Below are 21,969 nucleotides of genomic sequence, written 5' to 3'. Positions count from 1 at the left end.
GAATATGAGTCACAACACATACCGTACTGGTTGATTATACAGCAAAAGTACAAAATTAAGTACACTCTAAGACTCATCAGTCCTTACACTTTGCTCAATTAAATATTTCTTCTTCTTTTTTTTTCCCCATGGAACTCTATCAATTTTTCTGGATATTTTTCCTTATTTTATGGAAATAATATACAACCTATAAACATCTAAGCAGCATGGAAATGAAACAAGAGTCAGATGAATGCAGAAAAACTTGGTTCAAATGACTTTACACATCATTTGAATAGGAATGAGTACATATCATATATACGTAAATGAATTTCAATAGTGCAGGTATGGCATGACAGGAGATCAGTATGAAAGACCAAAAAAAAAAAAACATATCCACTGAAGAAAAAATATACATATACACAGAGGGTAAGTCATCTACTCCCAATGTTGCTATTTATGAGCAACCATTCCTTAATCACACTGACAGAGAAAAATTATCATATCAATATTAATCATGATGGAAGCTTGATTGCATATTGATTGGTCATGGAGTTGTTCATAATTGTGGCGAGAAACAGGTACACGATATATCACATTCTATGATAAAGTCATCATCTTCATATATTTATATATAATTATTTACACACGCATATATATATCTATGTACAGTGTTTGAATGGTATGAATATTCAAATATCTACTTGCATCTATCATCTGGAAAATAAAACATATACGATGTAAAATTCCTTGCTCGTACGTAAACCAAGCATAAATATATGAAAGACGTAAAGATACACGCATATCTTTACATCTTCATCCATTTGGGTTACATAATCACAGGTACATGTATTTTGTGGTGCAGAGGCTAAAACACAATAGAGTACTCGAGGTAAGTACATTTTTGATGACACACGTTTGGTCATTGAAGGAAAATTTTGAGTACGCATCCACCTGTTGTCGAAGTACTGACGTTTACCCTCTGCTTTCTAGTTGGTGACATCACGGTTGCCACGATACGAGGTGAGTGATCCTGAAGAGCTGCAAGGAGAACTAGTTTTGAATCTCGTGCATACGTCACTATACGACACTGATTACCTCTGATAACAAATCACCTAAAATCTATCAAATTGAACACACCTGATATGATTGGAATCATTCATTTGTATCACTTCCTCATGTGTTCCTTAGTCCATCATCTTAGTTTCACTCTTTTTCTTTTTCTTTTACACTCAATGTAAAGAGCACCATGCAATTCGCAGCATTATGTGCAATTTTCGGTGAAAGCTGGGTGTGATGAATGATCACATGAACACTGATAACTTACTCTGTCTTGGCAGTTGTTTTTGTTTTCTATCTTCTATGCTGTCCTTGATTGAAACCGTAATGTTTACACAATTCTTTCCATACTACAGAATCCAGTATGACTTGTACTTGTAGTCTCGGTTTTAATTTTAGTTTTGATCCATGCAGCATATAAATATGCAGTGTCAGAAAAAATGGGGAAAAAAACACATTATCAAAATAGTGAGGGCAACAGATAATCACTAGACTGGCCCCACACCGTACTTCTGTTTGAAATCTGTAGTGTCCACCTTTCCCACCTCTTTGAAGCAAAACCCATCCCGAAGGCTTGTTGAGGGTTACACGCCGAGGACGGTTTGATTTAGCTACAACATGCATTTCCCATAGACACCTGCCCGACTATACTCGGGACTCTTTGTCAACGAGTTAATGATGAGGGGAAACCACCGATACACATCTTACCTCCTCCAAGGACACCTCTGTTACCCCCGGCAACCCCTCCATGAGACTTGATGAAGTCACAATGCACTCTTGGAAGGCACAATAGGGGTTCAAGTCACAGAGGGCATTCTTCACACTTAAAACTAACAATAATACATGTACTGCCAACAACAAATCCACACTAACCCACTATGAAATACATATACAATTATAGTTAAGTACGCCACATCAGGTATACAAACACCTGAACATCGGCTTGGCATTAGAGGCACTGCACGAAAGATACAATTATCTTTCTTCTACAACTAAAGACAGAGAAAAATCTTTGGCACTTAATAAAGAGTATATAGTCATCTTATTTGCGTGTTATAGATCTATGTGTCAGGCACTTTTTTTTTTTCCTTTTAAAAACTATTTTCATTCACTTTCTTGAAAGTTTTCTTTGATCAGGCATGTTTGGCATAAAAAAAAAAAACACAAGAAGCTTTGGACAGTGAGGCAATGGTCTGGGGATACCATCCCCTGTGTTCACATGTGACACTGTGACAGCCCCATTGTGATGACTGGTATAAAAATCTCTGGAAGTATTAAAGTTAACATTATAAGCATTAGGCCTCTCTGTGGTAAAACTGAGTGAGTCTGACTGTATTGTCTTCAGTACTGCATACAAATACATCATATAATGACTAAAAAAACAACAACACCAAAAACAGGGCTGTCACAAGGTCCCTCCCTCTCTCTCCTCCCATTGCAAGTCGTCATGGTAACAACACACATCAGAGAGGAGAAAGGATACTGCTTGGTCACATGACACCACGGCGACGTGAAATTTGTTTGTATTTCACTATCAATCCAGGTGTAAGCAACAGTCATTAGGTCAAAACAAAAACAAAACAAACACAACCCCCCCCCCCCCCCAACCACGATCCACTTTTTTAATCAAGTGAAATGATACTGCGTGAGACAATCCATGGCATTTGCAATGTCTGAATACTTGCTTTGTGGTAACAGTTTGACAGAAACCATCTACTGGAATGCATATAGTACAGAGTGCTACATATGTACAACATTAAATGCCTACGCTAGGCAGCAACAAGAAAATGAGAATGTATTCCTTGTATCTTGGGCTCTTGGTGATAATTTCACTCGCCCACGCAAGAACAAGTTCTAAAATCATAATGATACTTGCAAAACAAGATGGGGAGGAAAAAAACCACAGTCATATTGCTGCAAAGTGATTCATTGTTTCAAGTGTTCCTGCGATAAGGTACTCCGTCATTATACATGATTTCTCTGCAATCACTAGCTGGCATGGCTGCATTCCTTTATTGGACACCAACATAATTTACATTATCAAGTTGTTCAAGCTGCAGCAAACTTGGCTTATCAATCATCCATTACTTTGAAATTTTCCAGCAATGTTTTATTGTTGGAAAAAAAAAGAAAAATAAGATAAATCTTCACAATTCAATATGAAAGGTCAAAACAGGTGTTTGAAACAAATCACTGTTTTTAATGAATTTTCCTAGCATACTGTGTTGCAGTGGTGGTTGTATACCACATTGGTTGCATGCCATTGATACAGCATGACCTGAAGTGGCTCATTCGCAAGCAGAATCTTTAGTTTACAACCACACGTCTAGACAAATTTGCAGAAATTAGCAAAGACAAAAGGAGAACTGGAAAACATCCTGTCACTGTTACTGCAGGCCTACCCCCCCCCCCCCCCCCCGTTTGTGTTTTTAGCATGTTAGCATAACCAGTTTTAAATAATCTTAATGATGACACCTGTTTTTTGTTCCTTTTTTTATTTTGAAAAATGTTAGCACTTGCCATAATAACACTGAATGTAGTCACACAATGTTTACTATAAAAAGCATTTCATTATTGTCAGAACTGCAGCTCTTTAAAACTGTTCTGAATTAGAGGTTACGACTGCAAAAACTCAAGTAACATCAAGTGGCAATTTCAAGAGAATAAGGCAAGTTTTTGCTCTCAAGAATGGGATATCAAAAATATTGACAAAGAAGGACAGATACATGTGCATACACACATTAAAAGAAGAATATAACTTGTTAAAGCTTCATGAACTTGTACAACATTACAAACCACACCTTTCAAGATATATTGAGGCAACAACAGCAAGGCATGTTTTCACCATTTGTCACTGAACAATGGCCAACTTTGTGATGAAAGACAACAAGATATGAGCATCCATTGTCCTGCAGTTGTGTAGCGATGCTGTGAAAACGCTGCACGTTGGCATTCCACACTAAATATTACGGAGTGAGTTGAAGCCCTACGGGTCATTTGAGTCCCTCCGCTGCTTCGCAGATGAGCTCTGGCTTTGGTCTTGGCCAAATCGCCCAGGGCATTGGATTTCAACCCTTGCATTTGCTGAAAAACTTTTATGAATTTAGAATTTTCACACAGGAATATCACTGCATCTGTTTCGTCAAAGTATTGTGAGGATTTGTTCTTCGTATCTGATCGATAAAGTTTTGTTTTTCTGAAGACACTACGTTGGATATGAAGACTTCAAATTGTGGGCATGCTGTAACTGAGATGCCAAACTAGAAAGGTGAAGTCTCAGGTGCGATGGAATGGGTGGAGAACAGGTTCCAGTTGGTCCCATTGTCTCCGGTTCTGCAGACTAGCTCTTTGCCCTGGCGGCAGACCGCAGCTCTTGTGACGTTGACGCAAAGTTGAGGTATGTCTTGCTGCAGCACATTTTCAAATCAAAAGTTGCCTTTACTGTTCTCCATGGAAGATAAAGTTGTCACGTCATTTACATGTGTGTGTTCTTTCAGGGAATGATTTTGTCATAGGGCTCATTCGGACCAAAAAAGAAATAAACATCATCCTCCGGAATCATACAGCACGCTCGGACGAGCTAGCCTGAATACATCCAAGTACTCTGAAGAGCATTGTAAAGAATGACACGAACCAAAACGCCAGATCCTAACAGATGAGCTCATCCTGCTGATCACATATTTCATCGACTTCAAACTTGACTATTACCTTCTCGCTGTGTTTGACAGCTCAACAACACTCACAGCTTCACCCTTACCCCCCAATTTGCAATGCATCCATATCTGTAGCTCTCAGACAAATTGGGAAGGGGGAGGGCGGGGCTTCGTGATGAAGCTACACGACCTCTTCCTTGAGCAAGGGGTTGAGCTGACTCCTCTCCTGCTTGGGGACGGGTATGGCGGCAGGGGCGGGAGGCCCGGCGGTGGTGTGAGTCACGGGAGGCTGGGCCAGGGGCTGGGTGGCGGTGACTGGGATCGGGGTGGCCTGCAGCTTGAAAGTTTCAGTTGACACCTGCTGGGGGATCAAGATAAATAGGATTATTCCAAGTATGACAAAATGTTTGGGGTAGCAATTTTTTGTAGGTCTTCATAGGACAGTTACAGAAGTACACTGTACCATTTACTAAAACTTCAAGTATAAATGTTAAACAACTAGACATTTTTGCAGAAGGAGAGATTATGGCAATGCCTACAAGAAGAAACAGTGTTTGGACATAGATATATTTGGAGTAGACATAGAAGCATTTGTTTTTTTTTTTTGTTTTTTTTTGTTTTTTTTTGTTTTTGTTTTTTTTTTTTTTGGTGGGGAGGGTTGTGGAGTGGGGAGCAGATAAATCACATTCTCCAGCCATTGTTGGGTAAATTTAAAGCAATCTTCTCTGAGTATAAGCATGGTATTGAAACCATGTTCTGTGTTTCATATTTTGTTGTAATCAGTAGTTGTAATAACAAACACAATTTTAAAACATGGTTTTGAAATGCACTGTGGAGGTGCGATATAAAACAGTGCTTCACGAGAGACAAGGTTTTGAAAGTCATATGACTGCAACCATCATTTCAAACATTATTACGGCACAGTTGCATGTGCACTGCTTAAGCAATCTGACTGGCAAGGGACAAGCTGCACATAATGAGAAGCACAATGATACAGTCTGAGCAAGCCAGAATCAACCTTGGAAAAAACTCATACAAACACTCCTCTCTTTGATTATGATTTCTGAACTCTGTTTCAAAACCTTGTCTCAAAACCACATTTCTCAGTACATAAAATCTTACAAATAGAGCCTTTGATGCCTCCAGGTAGGGTGTACTCAAAGCTTCATTTCAGAGTCTTATAGCTATTTCAGGTTGGACTTTTTACTCATTATGGAAAGGGAAAACACACTTTTGAACCCCAATCACTTCAGAAGTCATTAGATTCTTGATGTCCCTGAGAGAGCCTGGCATATTCCAATATAAAGGCAAGACCAAGAGTGACCACTGGCTGGGCACCTTTTACTGACCTGAGATGCAGTGGTGGTCTGAGTGACCTGTGGTGCTGCGCTGTGGGAGGCTGCATGAAGGAGATGACCGTTGACCATGGACTGCTGGTCCCCCGGCGGTGTGGGGGGAAGGTGAGCGGTCATCCCTGGGATGCTGCCGGGGACGTGTTGTTGCGACGGATCATTGCTCGAACCTGCCATAAGCATGAACGGTGTCAAGAGTTAGATCAATCACTTGGGCCTTTATGCAATCCTTATCAGATTGAGATATCACTGCTCAAAGTAAGCTTCAGATTATATCATCTGCCCATAGTTGAGTTTACACCTCTTGACTGGCAAGTTGGAAATTCAATGCTCCTGTGTATCAAACAGGTTCAGACATTTCCTTTGATGGTATGTTCATTTAATAGTGCAACACTACGTCTCAATACAGCCAGATATGCATCGCTATGCTCGTTTGGAATTACAGTTATTGCAGTAAACTCAGCAAATCAATGATCTATAATTGTTACTGCTGGATGACAAACCACTCAAAATGCCCTTGTGCATTGCCGGAAGTGCCTCTTTGGATTGTGGTAATTATGCCTGGATCTGTCCTAACCTACTCATCTCCACAAAAAGGAGGAAATCGTTCTCTCTTTCACGATCCGTCAGTCACATCCACTGCCTTGCAGCCCCAGTCACATCTGAGCAGCTCCACCCACATCCTGAGGAGTAACTCCACCACCTCCTAGCATTCCCACCCCCCTCGTCCCACCCCCTGCCACAGAGTAGCCCAACCCACCTCCGAGCAGCATCTCCTGCAGCAGGTTGTCCACCTTGGCCACGCCCATGAGGCGGGCAAACTGGATCTGCTCGATCATCTGCCACGTGATGCTCTGCAGCGGCGGAAGCATCAGCAGGATCTCGCCGAAGCGCCCTCTACTGTCGTACTGGCGATCGTTGATGTAGTCCTCCAAGTGGATCTGGACCTGGTAGCGCAGCATCTTGATGCGCTGTGGCTCGCTCAGACCCTTTGCATCTGCGGACAGCAGTCAGTCATGAAATGTTATAATCACCTTTTTCTCCTTTCCGTTGGTTAAAGTTCAGATGACAGTGTGATATCACCAGTATATGGAAACTATAAACCTGTTGAGGATGAGTCCCAAGTATGCTTGGGAAGGTGTCTATGGAAAATGCGTGTTGTAGCAAAATCAATCCTTCCTCAACAGCTTAAAGAGGAGTGGTGTGCACAAATCAATGCCATCCTGAAAGACACTCTTAATGTAATATTTTTGCAAAATAAATGTCCGACAACATTAGAAAAATTTTTGTCATTCGGATCATCTGAGTGAAATTTAATACCGTACGTGCCATATAATTTAGCGAGTCTAATTTGTAGCGAATTGGGACTTCCTGACAATTTTCGCGAGGGGTTAAATTTACGATTGTTGAGTACCAGTACTGAGCGGAGAAATGTATGAGTGCACATCTCATTCATGCAGGGATCAGAGTTAATATTTTCGCTTGTTTTTAAATTTGGGAATAGCATCCGACTTGCAAAATTTGAAAAAATAAAAACCTTGTGAAATATTTGGCGTATAGGCCTACAGTAATCATTCATTTGAAACGTTCCTTACTCCATTCTTCATTGTGGAAATGACAACACATCTATGTGCCCTGTATGCAACTGTTGTAACATTAAATGTCAATGGAAAGAAGCATGTTATCCCACACTCTTTGAGTGTCCTCAATGACAAAAAAAAAAAAAATAAAAAATGACTGACCAGGGTCAAAGAAGACAATGGCTTTGAGGCAGGCAAATTCGTGGTCGTCCAGACAAACCTCCCTCATGGGAGTGACCAGTTCGTCCAGGACCCGGCTGGCCACCCGGTGGATGTCCATCTGTTCTTGGGAGTGTCTGGGGAGGATCACATCGGGACCGAGAACGAGCAGGTCCTTGAAGGGCAGGGACCGGCGGGCAGCACCGAGGACCAGGTGCTCACCGGCGTGGGCCCGCAGAAGGGCCACCTGTTGAAAATACACGAGACAGAGAACATAAGTACCAGCGAGGTGGTGACTGGCGAACAACCTTACATAAGAAACTTCCGCGGGGCTGCTGACATTCACACAGCAAAATTAGGAATGTTTCCAAGAGCAATCTGTACATCTATCTATATAAAGCACAAGTACAGACACAGACACAGACACAAGCACAGACATAGACACAAGCACAGATACACAGACACAAGCACAGATACAGACATAGATGCAGACACAAACACAGACACAAGCACACTACAAAGACACAGACACAAACCTTAACACAGACACCAGCACACTACAAAGACACAGACACTAACACAGACATAAGCACACTACAAAGAAACAGGCACAGACGCAGACGCAGACACAGACACAAGCACTGATGCAAACACAGACATCTCTCTCACACACACACACACACACTCTCTCTCTTTCTCTCACTTTTCTTCTCTCTACCTATCTCTCTTCTTCTCTATCCGTGATATCTTTCTCTCTCTTCCCTTTCTATCATTTCTCTAAAAATTGTGTCCTCTTGTATTTCACTTCAGCTATAATGAAAAACAAATGGCCTTTACTTTGGCAAGAGACAAAACAAAACAAAACAAAACAAAAAGGAAACAAAGGGGGGTGGTGGGGAGACAAGGGGAGGAGAGAAGAATAATGAATAGAAACTAGAACTCTACCTGGTCATCAAGGGGCAAGTCACAGAAACTGGGGATGTATTTGGCCCACTCTACCAGCACCAGAAGGTGCTGCTTCATGCTGTCACACACGTCGTTCATGGTGGCAATCTTTTTGCTGGTTATGCTGCCGTCCGACAGGTTTCCTGGCAAGGGAATCTGGAAAAAAAAAGGGGGGGGGGATGAATCGATGCAATCTTGATTTCCTCTCTCCCAATAACTTTGCATCTTGTTTTGGACTTATAATGTACATTATGGCACCAATGCACTAAAATGTATTGTAGTTTGAATCAAATCCATTGTTGATGCTCAGTGCATGAACTTAAACAACCACAATGGATTCGCATCCTTCAAATGCTTGTGTTAGTACGTGTTCATTACTGGATATCTATGAGCATAAGAATACGACATGTATACTACCGGTATATGCATATGAAATTTACATAAAATACAAGAACTATATTCAAACTACCTTAGTAAATTCATCCAGGCTAATTTTGTGTGAGGATAATATCTGCTTTGATAACAATTACCTTTACTGCCATGACAATATTGTCTACTTTCAAGGAATCCAAGTCATCTAAAGTCAGTGCTCTTTTTTCTTTCAATCCAAATAAAGTGCATCATGCATTAACATAAGTTCTGGAATGGACTTTACACTATTTGAGAGCCAGTGTTCAACTTTCTTCTTATAACTGTGCACTACATGACTCATGCAATTCTTACATCACATCCACTGCACCTGAGAAGCAGAGCAGTATCAGCAGAATTGATACTGGCATGATTTGAAGTACACTGTATATGATGCTTAAACCTTGATGACGATGTTATATGCCATTTTGAATGGAAAAAGTACAGTACACATTAGCTGACTAGCACTTTGTCCAATACATCCCGTAAACGGAATTCTATGTGACTGTGGAACAAACCCCACGGTCTGTGCAACATGAAATGTATAATAGGAAAGGATGAACAGGGAGATGTTGCTGCATCACGAACTATAAATTTATTCAAGTTACCCAACCAGAGTGTAATATTTTCCTATCATGACTATTTATACTCAAACACTAAATAACAGACCTGGGCTTATTTACATCCATGAAGGTAAATTTGTCAATTTAAGCTGCAATAAGCTGTAATTTGGATGACAAGAATTCTCTGCCAACTTACAACCTGTCTTGACATGGTTTCTGCATTGACGAGCTGAGGTATCGAGACGCCCCCGTTGTTCATGCTGTCCTCGTAGCTGGGCCTCCTCGTACTGATGCGGTCCCTCTCATTCTGGACAGCTGTTTGGAGGACAATATAAATTGTTTCATCTCTATCACAGCAAGGATCAAGGCCAGCACATATATATACCGTATGTCCCCCCCCCAAAAAAAAAAAAAAAAATTACAACAGGACCCTCCGCAATGATAACTTTTAAAATACAGTGTAGTGAATCACTCCAAATACAATTTCAGGGTATGAAACTATAACTTATTACCTATGACCCCGTTTACAGTGCGGGGCTGGGCCGAGCCGCGGCCGAGCCCAGCCTCAATTGCGAGGCCGAGCCCCGCAATTTTGTCCGTTTACACTGCCAGGCTCGGCTGCTTTTTTAATTCAAACCTTTCAATATTTTGTCGTAGTGGCGCTCTGCTTGTAAACAAACGCAATTTGGTATAGTCTGGTTTTCAGACCCTTTGCCAACTGAATTCTGTGGCGACGAAGTCGCCGTTCGGGCAAAGGCCTTTGCCGAAGGAAAAATCCTTTGCAGGACAAAACCACTTTAAACTATACTAGTTTTCGACGTTGAGGGGGTTAATATCCTGAATAGCGAAATAGCACGGGCAGAGGGTTTGGAAGCCAGACTAAAATTAGCAGCACATTTGGCCCAGTTTGCGTTTATACTGAGAAAAAGCGGGGCTCGGCCGCGGCTCGGCTGCGGTCGAGACCACCTCCAGAGCGAGGCCAAATGCGCGGACAATTTTGGCCTTGCATTTGGCCTTTTGCGCGTTTACACTGAAATGAAGGAGGGCTCGGCGGCGGCCGAGCCTCGCACTGTAAACGGGGTCTATGTCTTGCAGAAAAGCCCATCCGATTTGCTTCAGTGGTCAAAGAGAAATAAGGATTTTTGTAGAGCATGTCAGAAATCCCTTCCCTCCAAGTTCTGTCTATTGTGTTCACACATTAAAGGCATAATTTACCATTTGCAGATGAAAGCATTAGTGCTTTAAAATAGTTCTAAAATGTGAGTTAGGGATAGAAACAGCCACTGTCGAAATTTGAATCCGTATAATCGATGTTAAGTGTTGTTAAATACACAAAATGTGAACAATGGTTATAATAAAAATGTTTCCAGACTAAACCGTGTACAGTTACGGTTTATTGAGAAAAACACTGATATCTCCTTGTATTTTAGGTTTTATTGCAAATATTTCATATGGTAGGATGCTTTATGATACAACAGACCTACACATATGCATCAGATGTGATATCTAGAACATTTTTGAAATCACTTCTCCCAAAGGTAAACTGGACCTTTAATATGCAGTTCCAAGGGCATCCAAGTGCTAAACTTGGAAGAATCACATCCACAACATGCTTCATAATGATTCACATTTCTCTGTGACTACTTAACCAAATTGAATGGGGTTTCCCGCAAAATATAGGTAACATGTCATATTTTTAGACCTTGAAATAGCATTCAGACAGTTTAATCATATATCAGAAGTTATCAATGCAGAAATCCAATTGTAATTTTTTTTGGACATACTGTACAGAAATGACTTTTTCAGATTTTGTGTCTGAGAATGTGAAATCATATAGCCACCTAAAGAGATACACTATGCCATTTGGAGGACATGACTTATGCAGCAAGAAACAAATTTGTCATATTGCAGGCAATGACGTCTCTTCAGTAAATACAATTCTTGAATTCAACTGGCTGTTGATTGAGCTGGGATGAAATCATATCTACAATTACCACTTTGTCTGTCATTGTAATACAACATGCGAAGTCCCCACAAGTTATATTTTCCTAAAGGGCTTGCGCTTGACAGAAATATAGCTCATAATTGAATATCAACTGTCAAATCACGATAGACAAGATAATATTTGTTATATTATATACTTTACATAACTACATATTATTTCATTTCAGCCCCATTGGCAGCCAGTCAAATTCTGAGATCATATTACCTTACATGACATGACTGTTCACAATGTAACAAATTCTTTCCTCGCTGCATTAATCAAATGATAGATAGCATTATGACCAATCATCAACCAGTATCTATGCAGACCATTTTACATAAAAGACTTACATGATTTATATCAAGGAAGAAATTAACAATATACCCATTGTAATGTGTAATGTGCATAACAATTGTAACTTTTAACTATGGTGACTGTCATTCCTACAATATGGGTCAAATGTTCAATGAAACACCAAAGTATAATCATTATTGCTGAAATTCAGAACATCTACATGACACATTTTGCAAAATGGCAAACAAATTACTCTCTTCAAAGCTCTATCATATTGTCTACACATGCTCTTTGGGTTTTTTTTTTCCAGAAGTCTTGAAATGTTTATGACTGTGCAGCTGCAGATCAAAAATTTCTTCCTATAAATCTTAAAATTGAAATATGGATTCACTGCGATACGCGATGTTGATGACATAGTGAGTCAATTTCCAACTTGTAGAGTCTGTCAACAAATTACTACACACATTATTCATATGTTAAATCAAACAGTATCCTGTTAGAAACACTACAAGACTAACTGTATTATATAGAATATTATAACATATTGTTATTAATGAATAAATTAATCTTTATAAAACAATGAATGTATGAAATGTTCAATAATATACAAATAAACTAGATAAACCTGTGTCTTCATCTCTTTGGAATCAATGACTACGAATCAAACATTTGTCTGTTTGTTTGTTTTTTTCTGAAAGTCTCTGCACAAGGCCAGGCAAGTACAGCACCTTCCTTGAATTGCTTTCTGACCCAATTTCCCAGGTCCCTACAATCGTCAGCAACACACAATATTTATGGCAATCCCACCGACCTCCGCGGAGGTCAGGGCTCTTTTCCTGTTTATCTCTCCACATGACTGCCCCATCCAGATCATGAAATACTAGGTAACTGTGATGCCAAAGTTTATTGGTAAGAGATACCTCTCTCATTATCTACACAATTTCCTCTTTTTATTTTTGGTTGCTAAATACAAGTGTGAACTACAATCTCAACTTCCTATAACACTCTCTTTAAGCTACATTTTTAGTGCTTTTTGACACACATAAAATCCCCCCCCCCCCCTCCCGGGACATTTTATACAGTGTATAAGGCATACCATAGGCTATTTTCTATGGTATTGCTATTTCCAATACTAACAGGGTTATACACTACACACTCATTTCTTATCATTGATAACTTTAACAGATTTTGTTAGTATTTGGAAGACAAGCCACAAGAAAGTTGTAGATGTACTTTACGAATGATGACTTGTTGAAAGTTTTGCTTATGAAATGATTAGCTTAAAAGAAAATTCCAACAAAACACGATCCCTCTTTTGCCAATGTTCTTACCGTAAGCTTAGTAAAAGCATGCAACATTAATCTGGACATTGTTTTGAAAGTAATCATGACATCCACCTGCCATGGGCTTTATTATTTTCACCGATTTGACAAATTGCTGTTGGGACGTAGACTTAACACGCAAAAATATCACCACCTGATCTTGATCGCATTGAATATACGGACAGGCACTGGCCCACTTCTGCTGCCTCATTGTCAAATCACAAAAATAATATCTTGCAAAAAAGTCTATGACTAATCCAATCATGAAAATATCTGTACGCCAAAATAACAGCTTTTACAATATTCTACCTGCATTATAGATCTTACCAACCTTACCTAATATCATTTTAAGGAAGTCACACCAGATGATGAGGGCAGTACTCAGACTGGTCTGGCTATTTTGTTGTTTGAATGTGTGGGTTTGCAGGGTTAGGTGTAAAACAAAAGAATATATAAATTGCAATTTGTGAGAGTCCTCAAAAAGATTGTTTGAATGCATTCTGGGTAGCTCCTATCAAAAACTGAGCAAGCTTAAATAAAATGGAGTCAAAAGGGGCCTGAGCTTTCGATCCCAGCAGAATCTTTGTCAGAGGCAAAATGACAAGGCAAGCTTAAATAAAGAAGGTTCTAGGAACTAGCTAGCTACTCAGGTGGTCAATGTTTTGGAGCAGCTTGAGCATCTGTCGCCAAGATGAAGTGAATTAAACAAATGAAGGAGGGGGATTGGTGTCATTGGTGCGGACCTGGAAGGAGCCTACTTGCAATTAGTGGAGCGCCCTCTGTTGGTGTGCTGGCAAGCTGCTGGAGCTGCAGTTGAGGTGGTCACTGTACTGTGGTGGAGTAGATCCTGGAGGTTGAGGTCGATGCTGGGTGGGAGGTGGGGTATTGAAAGGCGAGTATTGGGGAGTGTTTGTTTATGCTAAGGAATGAGATGTTGCTTATGTCCAGGCCTGTGTGTGGTATTACCGTTCCACGTGCGTGTGAATTTCCGACGGCCCCTTACCTTCTTTCTTCATACCGGCCCGGAAGCACTTCTTCAGGCGGCAGTAGCGGCACTGGTTGCGCTTGTCCTTGTCCACCACGCAGTTGCGCTGGAAGCGGCAGGTGTACTGGTGGCTCTTGCGGACGCTCCGCCGGAAGAAGCCCTTGCAGCCATCGCAGCTGGCCGCCCCGTAGTGCTTCCCCGTGGCTCGGTCTCCACAGATGGAACACTGGGATGCAGTTCCATTCAGGTCGTGTTCCACTGAGGGTAGAATGCCAAAAAAAAAAAAGAGGAAAAAAAAGAGAGGAAATATAACATTTGATTCATCCAATTCTATAATGCAGGGCAAAAAGTAACCCAGAGATTGTCGTTCTGAAGACAAATTCTCACAGAAGTAGCAAATCAGAAGACACTTGACTAAAACTGGCCTTACGGAAAGAAAGTAATCAAAGACAAAACATGGAAATATTGCTTCTTCGTCCTAATATGTTCTATTGTATTATCTTCTAAGTCACGACTTCAAAATATGAGTCGCGTTTTGGGTTCTGTTTGGAACTCCTGAACGAATATGTGACATTTTTCTTGCATATCATACCAAAGAGTTTTGACTTCTACACCTCATAGAATAAACTACTCCATAAAACTATATAAAAAAAAAATACTTCCTTTGCAAATCCAAAGTGTTGTGGAAAAAAAAATATTTTGGAAAAATAATGGTGCTACGAAACAAAAAGACCAGCAAGAGCACATACTGTAAAGCAATATATTTTTGCGGCGTGACATTTTCATGAACTGGGAACGATGGCCTTTTTAACGATGTGAAATGTTTGCAGATTTCCACTGGCATTTAATGCATACAACATAGACAAGAACTTTCGCATGCATTTTAATTTCGTGAATCTTGGCTCTTGCAAAATTCACGAAATTAAAATGCGTAAAATTAAAATGCATGCGAAAATGTCTGGTTTTACAGTACTTATAACTCAGCCTTTCCCATACCCAGGCATCTCATGTTCGTGCATCTGAGCCTGAAACTCTGTATTAAGCATATATAACATAAATACGGCATTGTGACTCTGTGATCATTTTTCTTACAATGATGCAAATGAATTAAAGATAAAAAAATGAGGGATGGCGTGTACGCATATCATTATCACATGAACACATTAGTTAAAACATGAGAGATGGAAAACAGGACAGCATGATTTTTTACTTTACTGGTAGATACTTAGTAAATGGTCAGGTGTGATGACGCTAAATGTGGTAACTGAGATGTGGCATGACCAGTTTTGCTGTATTTTTTTCTCAACAGTCTTCCTATACCCGACAGTGATTCCATAGGAATGTACAGTATACTATGTCTCCAAGCAGCAATGTGTCTCTGGATATAACATCCAGAGTCAGTTCAGTGTGGACCCAAAATACTCTCCCAAGAATTTTCAATGCTTGCATGTTATCATAATATGCTATCAAAGCACCTTTCTCACGGTGGCTACCTGTACTGCATCTCTTGATAGATCCATACAGGACAGTTTGACTGTTCTGTCAAATGAGGTAGAATATGAAATCAATATGCAGCTGCTGTTGTTTACATGACCACTAAAAAAAAAGAGAAAATTAAGATCGAAAGATGTAACGGTATATGTGTGAGTGTTGTTGCTGGTGGGTTTTTTTTTTTACTTTTTTTTTTTACCTTGTACCTTCAAATGGAAAATATCTCATCTAGATTTTCTCCTGGTAACAATTCAGAATTGAAGGCAGGTCTCCTTTAAAAAAAACGTGACGCAGGGTTCAAAATCAGGTACCTATTTAAATCAAATTTGTCGCCTTCCTCATGTCTCCATGTTCAACATCTTCGAACACGAAGCAGACGACAGAATGTTCATGACAGTCAACACGATGACTGTTGACTATCCAGTGAGAAAGACGTAAATCACAGGTTGGGGGCATATTTGCGAGGAATTAATCTCTGCAAATAACGGCCTCTATAGGGCATTTCCAATCCTCAGGATTTCCTGGCAACTGCAAGTGAGAAACCTTAAAGTCATGAAACCATCAAGAGGGTGTTTCAGACTTACATAAGTCCTTGTATGTAATCCCCATATCTGGAACATGGCTCTAAATGTGTTATGGAGTGTACAGACACTGGAATGAGACTCTTCGTTGACTCCTATGAACTTTCAACACAACAAAAGCTCACAAACTGCAGTCTGTCAATCACACGTGCAACCCTTCATACGTGCACACAGAAGAATCCGATGGTGTGAATACATGTTGGTTAGCTAAGCTACGCCTTCTCTTAGGTGTGAAACCACTCGGACTACATACGCAGGCTCAAAAATTCTACAGCCAAACTCAACTGGAAAATACTACCAGACCATGACTGGCTAGATGTCATCGGAGAGAATCAAAATTCAAGTTTGCTTCAAAAATTACGAAATTAACTCAATTGATATGAAGTGTGTTCTGAAAGGATTTGATACACGAGTCCTTTTGTACGCGAGATGCCCCTCCAAAGATATAATTTATACCCTTCATCCAAATCTTTTCTGTAAACGTTGCTGCAGCTCTACACGTAGGAAAATTACTTCCATATTCTCAAAAAATGGGAACAAGAAATGGCAGCAAACACTATTTGTTTACCTTCCTGATTGCATGTATACCAGGATTAATGACAAAGTGATGTGAAGATTAAAAATATGCATGATTTCAATCATGTCTGCAACCATCTGCATCGGATCATATTACCCTAGCTGTTTTGAGCTAGACTGCATTGGAGTCTAGCACACCTGGCGACCTACTTGAGCGGCGGGGAATATTCATATTTACAGTAGCCTCCTGTACAAGTTGGTACAATTATAATCGTCATCTGTAAAATTGATGGTGACTACTGCCTCTATTTATACTCTGACCCTGGTTTAAGCAACTGGGGTCAAACATGAAAGAAAGGAAAAAGCAAATCACGGAACATAGCTGCACGATGTACCTGCAAAGAAAAGGGGGTGGGGTTTAGGAAATGTTAAGTGAACTTGTCGAGCTGTTGGATGGGGAGCGAATTTCGGAGGAGCAGGAACAAGTGATATGCAAACCGCAAATCCAAACACTGACCTGTCCCTATCAAACACCCCTCGGCTCCTCCTATTGAGGTACTGGTTATTTTACCTCAGTGAATGATTCCTATTGCCCCTGTCTGGCCTGATCCACAGCGATACAGTGAGAGAATGGCTGAGCTTGGAGTAAGGAGAGTAAACACAGCTAGCTAAATTTACTCAACCAAAACCAAATCTTGCTCACTGTTTGCCCTCCCATGCAAAATAATACTTTTATCTCCCAAGACCAAAGTGAAATGAGATTTTTCCTGCCATCCCTACGATCACACAGGATTTGAAAAGAATATGCAATATATATATCAGTGTATGATGTCATATGTCTCCGAGGCATTGGGCTTGCCGTAGGAAAGTAAGACAGACTTCTCAAACCTTGCTCTGCTACTTCAACAATGATATTCTTAGCAAAGGATATATACTATAAAGATACAAGCATGAGAGAATCCCTGTACAGCCCATCATGCAGTAGGCCTAAATGTACTCCGACCTCTCCCCCAACATTTCACATTCATGTGGCAAAATAACTGAATACAATACAAAAAATCTTCAACCCATAACAGCATTCTATGCATTACCATCAAGAGAAGCATACAATATTCTGTGTCATTTATATTGTCTAATGTAGCGACAACTTCCCGCCACGCAATCACATCGTTATGGTCTCTGAGCAATGACCTGAAACGGGCCGCAGTGCTGATACCATTCTGCACCAAATGAAAGACTCCATTCCAATAAGGCTCGAGCGAAGCAGATTTTGGGAGATCTATGCCAGTGCATTCTGTTCCAAAATACAACCGCGCTATTTGATTTCTACGTATGCAGGCATTGTTTTCACAGAGGGGAAAGGAGGGCAAGTCATCGGGTCGTGTCAATTGGGTTGGGTCGCTGTTCCTGGATCAGGCTACCACTGTTTGTCATGTCTTCTTTTCACTGGACTGTACACACAGATTGGGGAAGTGTATATGTGTGTGTGTGGGGGGGGGGGGGGGGGGAGGGTTCAAGAAAGTCGCGTAGACTCTTTGGAAATCAATTCAGAGTACTTTCAGAATCTCAAAAAAATTGAGAAATGGAAAATTCTTGCAACATGACATACATGGATTTCTTTTTCATGCATGACTTTTTCACACTTAAAAAAGAGTAGAGAGTAAAAAAAAAATGAAATTCATATGAAGTATGATTTGTAGAAATTGATGGGTGTCAGATCACCAGCCACAAATAAATATGCATATGTTCGAGGTGTGTGTGAGTGTGTGTGTATATATTTCATCACAGGTAGTCTGTGGTAAAGTACACAACTGCAATGTCAACTGACATTTTTTTTTTTTGGAAGCAGCATCTTACCTCCTTCTGTCACAGATTCAGAAGATTTCAATGATGTATTTGATCATTTATCATTTAAAAAACAGATAATTCCACTAGGAAGATGAATCTATGTGGGTCATTCCATAGGATTTCTCTTTGAGTTTATTTGCTGTTGGGTTTTTTTTTTGCATGCTACCCTTATTATCAGCCCTGCCATTTGAGAAAAAAACAACAACAAAAAACCAACAACACATTCACACATACACACGGACAAACACAGGCACTCAGACACATATAAAAATGGCCTCTCTGTGAAGACTTTCTGATGGCGCCGCAACCTCGGAAACCGCAGGGGAGACTTGCGGCCTGTCTGCCGTATACATCCTGACAAGATCCCTCCATTGTACCCTCATGTGAACCGAATGCCCGAAGGCTGCGGGATCGTCATTGTCATCACCAGTGTTACGTGCACGAGACAGCTATGGGAGCCAGACAAGTCTTTCTTTTGCCTTTCTACCAGATAGGGCTGCATTGCCACCTATTCATTCGGGGCCACGGCTCCATGAAAGTACGGGGAAATTCTGCAATGGGAGGGAACTCTGAGGTAAAAAGACACCGGGAGAGCTTCATACACAGACAAACATCGTACGCAGTCATTCATTCGACGTTCGTGAACAATAGACACCACACTAGCAGTAATAACAGTCGTATCAGCATATCATTTTTTTTTTTCCTAAACGGGGGGGAAAAAAATATCAAGTGGGGGAAAAGAACGAGGAAAAATATTGCAGGGTGACAAATCACGCAAATGGTGACCTACTTGGAATCAAGGTATTCTATATATCTCATGCAATCAGTCCCAGTGAGTTCAATGCAAGCATTGAGGACCTGGTAATAACTGCATGCCAGAGATACGATCGGGATGGCACTGATGGCTATACTGGACTTGCTTCACTTCTAAGCTGGGTTTTGAATTCTTGTGCATCCAAATCAAAGGACTATTTAAGTACTGGACTGGCTACAGTGTGAATGGAGTTTTGCAAATTCAGTGGTTGAGATAATTGATGAGTCATTGGTATTTTATAACACAAAAGTTTTGCAGATAGTATAATCTAGATGCTAACATAAGCACTGCAGTTCAGCTGCAAATATCACTATCACAGGTTATCATGAGCTAATTTCACATGTGAAATCCTAGCCCCTCTCAACTTTTGTGGAGCAAAAGCTTCAAAATGTCAAAATTACATACTGTATGTTGGGGAAAATTAAACAATATTTTGTTATCATAACTGGGTAAATGCTTTAGTAACCAGTTTGTAAAGAATGCGTTGGGGCATTTCAGTAATAAATATATTTGGTGTATTTCTCCACATACACATGAACAGCTATGCATGATGTTCAGTGTTTTCTTCTTTTTTTTTCAACTCGCATTTGAAAAGTGGTGTATTGCAATATTTAGCAAAAAAAAAAAATAACTTTGTGTTATGAAACAAGTTTATACTGTCAGGAACCACATACATGGAAAGCACAGACAATGAAATGAAACATTTAAAAACATTGCAAGAATGTAGGGTCAAAGTTCACTAAGTCCTGATTACTTCACATTCATACAGTTTTGTTTGTCTTTTTATCCATGGTAATGTTTGATATCTTTCACAGCTACATTAAGAAAAGTGAACAACTGATGAAAGATTGACAGTAATCATTTACAGCTGAATGACCCACAAATTCAACTGAGTAAATTCCAATCACATCCACTTTTGAAAAGAAAGCAGGAAATAAACATTGAATGTAAATTCTAACAAATGCAGGTCTAATGATTAGCAACTCATGTATGAAATCTGTCAGATGCTGGCAGAGAAAAGACATCTATTCTCCACAGTTTGTGATGCCTACAAAACATTTGTTAAAAATTATGAGATACTTATCAATAATGTTGCAAATAAAACATTAACTGGGGCTATGTGCAAAAAAAGGTATGGGAAAACAATTTGTTGCCAAACCAAAAGGCTAATTTGGCAAAAAGACTAACGGGATCCTTTAAAGAAAAGGATAACTCTCACTGCGATCCTGTTCACAACCTATCATACATGTAGTTTCATGAGAACATTGTATGGAGGAAGTCACATGATGGGAATGAGAAAAATTGCAGGATATTTCAGCCTCTCTGGGCATAAAACAGCTGTAAGCATAGTGTGCTCGATTCTTCTTTATCACTGGGACTAGAATAACCATTTTGTTTTAATGCGCTGACTCATAAAATATTCTAGTTCTCTGACTGCTGGCTGTCTTGTGTTACACAAAAACACCTCCCACCACCTCCTCAAACCAGAGGATTGTCATTGTTCCTTTAATCGATATTAACCTGACATAAAGACGAGCCTGTGAAACATAAATCTTGTAGCAATCAGCCCATGCCAAGCGCTCTAGCTTTCGTTTCCCCGTCCGCTATCAACCTGATCACCCCCAAAACAATGGCCACCCTTTTCCTGTTTGCTGAGGGAAACAGCTTAACTTTCATTTTGGCTTGTTCCAAGCTAATGAGATATTACAAGTGTGTAACAGATCCTCACCAGCTATAATACTCCTAGATTAATTTTTACTTCAAGAGCGTCAATCTTACTAAAGGGCAGTCACGTATCGCTTCCAGCTCATCTAAATTTGTATACATCGGTGCTCTAATCACAGCACTCAGCACCCATTTTATACCATTTGCTCTCTTTTGGGTCACATTAGGTCAAAATGGGTATCTTGTCTTCTGATATTCTTTCTGGGGCAGCAAAGGACCTAACTGAACATATTCCCTTCTGGAGGGCCATGAGCTTACATATCTACAGTACCTAAAGCCACATCCTTTCTCACAAGCAATCAGTCATGATGTATTTGGGGGGGGGGGGAATAACATCAGTTTCATATGTAGGTTTAAACCCTTGACCTTCCCATGTACATCAAGCAACCACTGAAACCACTGAACCCTGGCATCCCAGGTAACACCTACATGTAATCCTCATTATCTGGTATTCCCAGGAGACTCCCACAGATTTAAAAAAAAAAAAAAATGAAAAGTTTCTCCCTGACAAGAGTGGGGGTGGGATCATCTTGGCAGGGTACTTCAAACTCACTTGCCCGCCTGCCCTTCGGGGAGCTAGTGTGAACTCTTGCTACAATTACCATTTATATATTCTTGTAATGACTTGCTGACTTCCTGAGGACAAGTTTTACACGAAGATGAATGTACATTCCACTGGATTAGGTTAAAAAAAAATTTGACACAAATGAT

General features: G+C 40.2%; 1 protein-coding gene across 1 annotated transcript in view; it reads right to left on the bottom strand.

Annotated features, from left to right (window-relative positions):
* Window positions 1–4,869: 4,869 nt before the first annotated feature.
* The window catches only part of LOC140233555 (hepatocyte nuclear factor 4-gamma-like), a 47,798-nt gene continuing 30,698 nt past the window's right edge, over window positions 4,870–21,969 (bottom strand). The window contains exons 2-8 of the mRNA XM_072313680.1: window positions 14,302–14,541; window positions 9,898–10,013; window positions 8,728–8,883; window positions 7,786–8,029; window positions 6,804–7,040; window positions 6,041–6,213; window positions 4,870–5,049 (exon numbers count right to left, since the gene is read on the bottom strand). Of these exons, the coding sequence (XP_072169781.1) occupies window positions 4,873–5,049; window positions 6,041–6,213; window positions 6,804–7,040; window positions 7,786–8,029; window positions 8,728–8,883; window positions 9,898–10,013; window positions 14,302–14,541 (1,343 nt within the window). The 3' untranslated portion in view covers window positions 4,870–4,872. The remainder of the gene's footprint in view (window positions 5,050–6,040; window positions 6,214–6,803; window positions 7,041–7,785; window positions 8,030–8,727; window positions 8,884–9,897; window positions 10,014–14,301; window positions 14,542–21,969) is intronic.

Source organism: Diadema setosum, chromosome 9 (assembly GCF_964275005.1).
Source record: "Diadema setosum chromosome 9, eeDiaSeto1, whole genome shotgun sequence".
Classification (NCBI taxonomy): domain Eukaryota; kingdom Metazoa; phylum Echinodermata; class Echinoidea; order Diadematoida; family Diadematidae; genus Diadema; species Diadema setosum.
The sequence above is the reverse complement of the archived record's forward strand: the minus strand, read 5'-3'. Positions and strand labels throughout refer to the sequence as shown.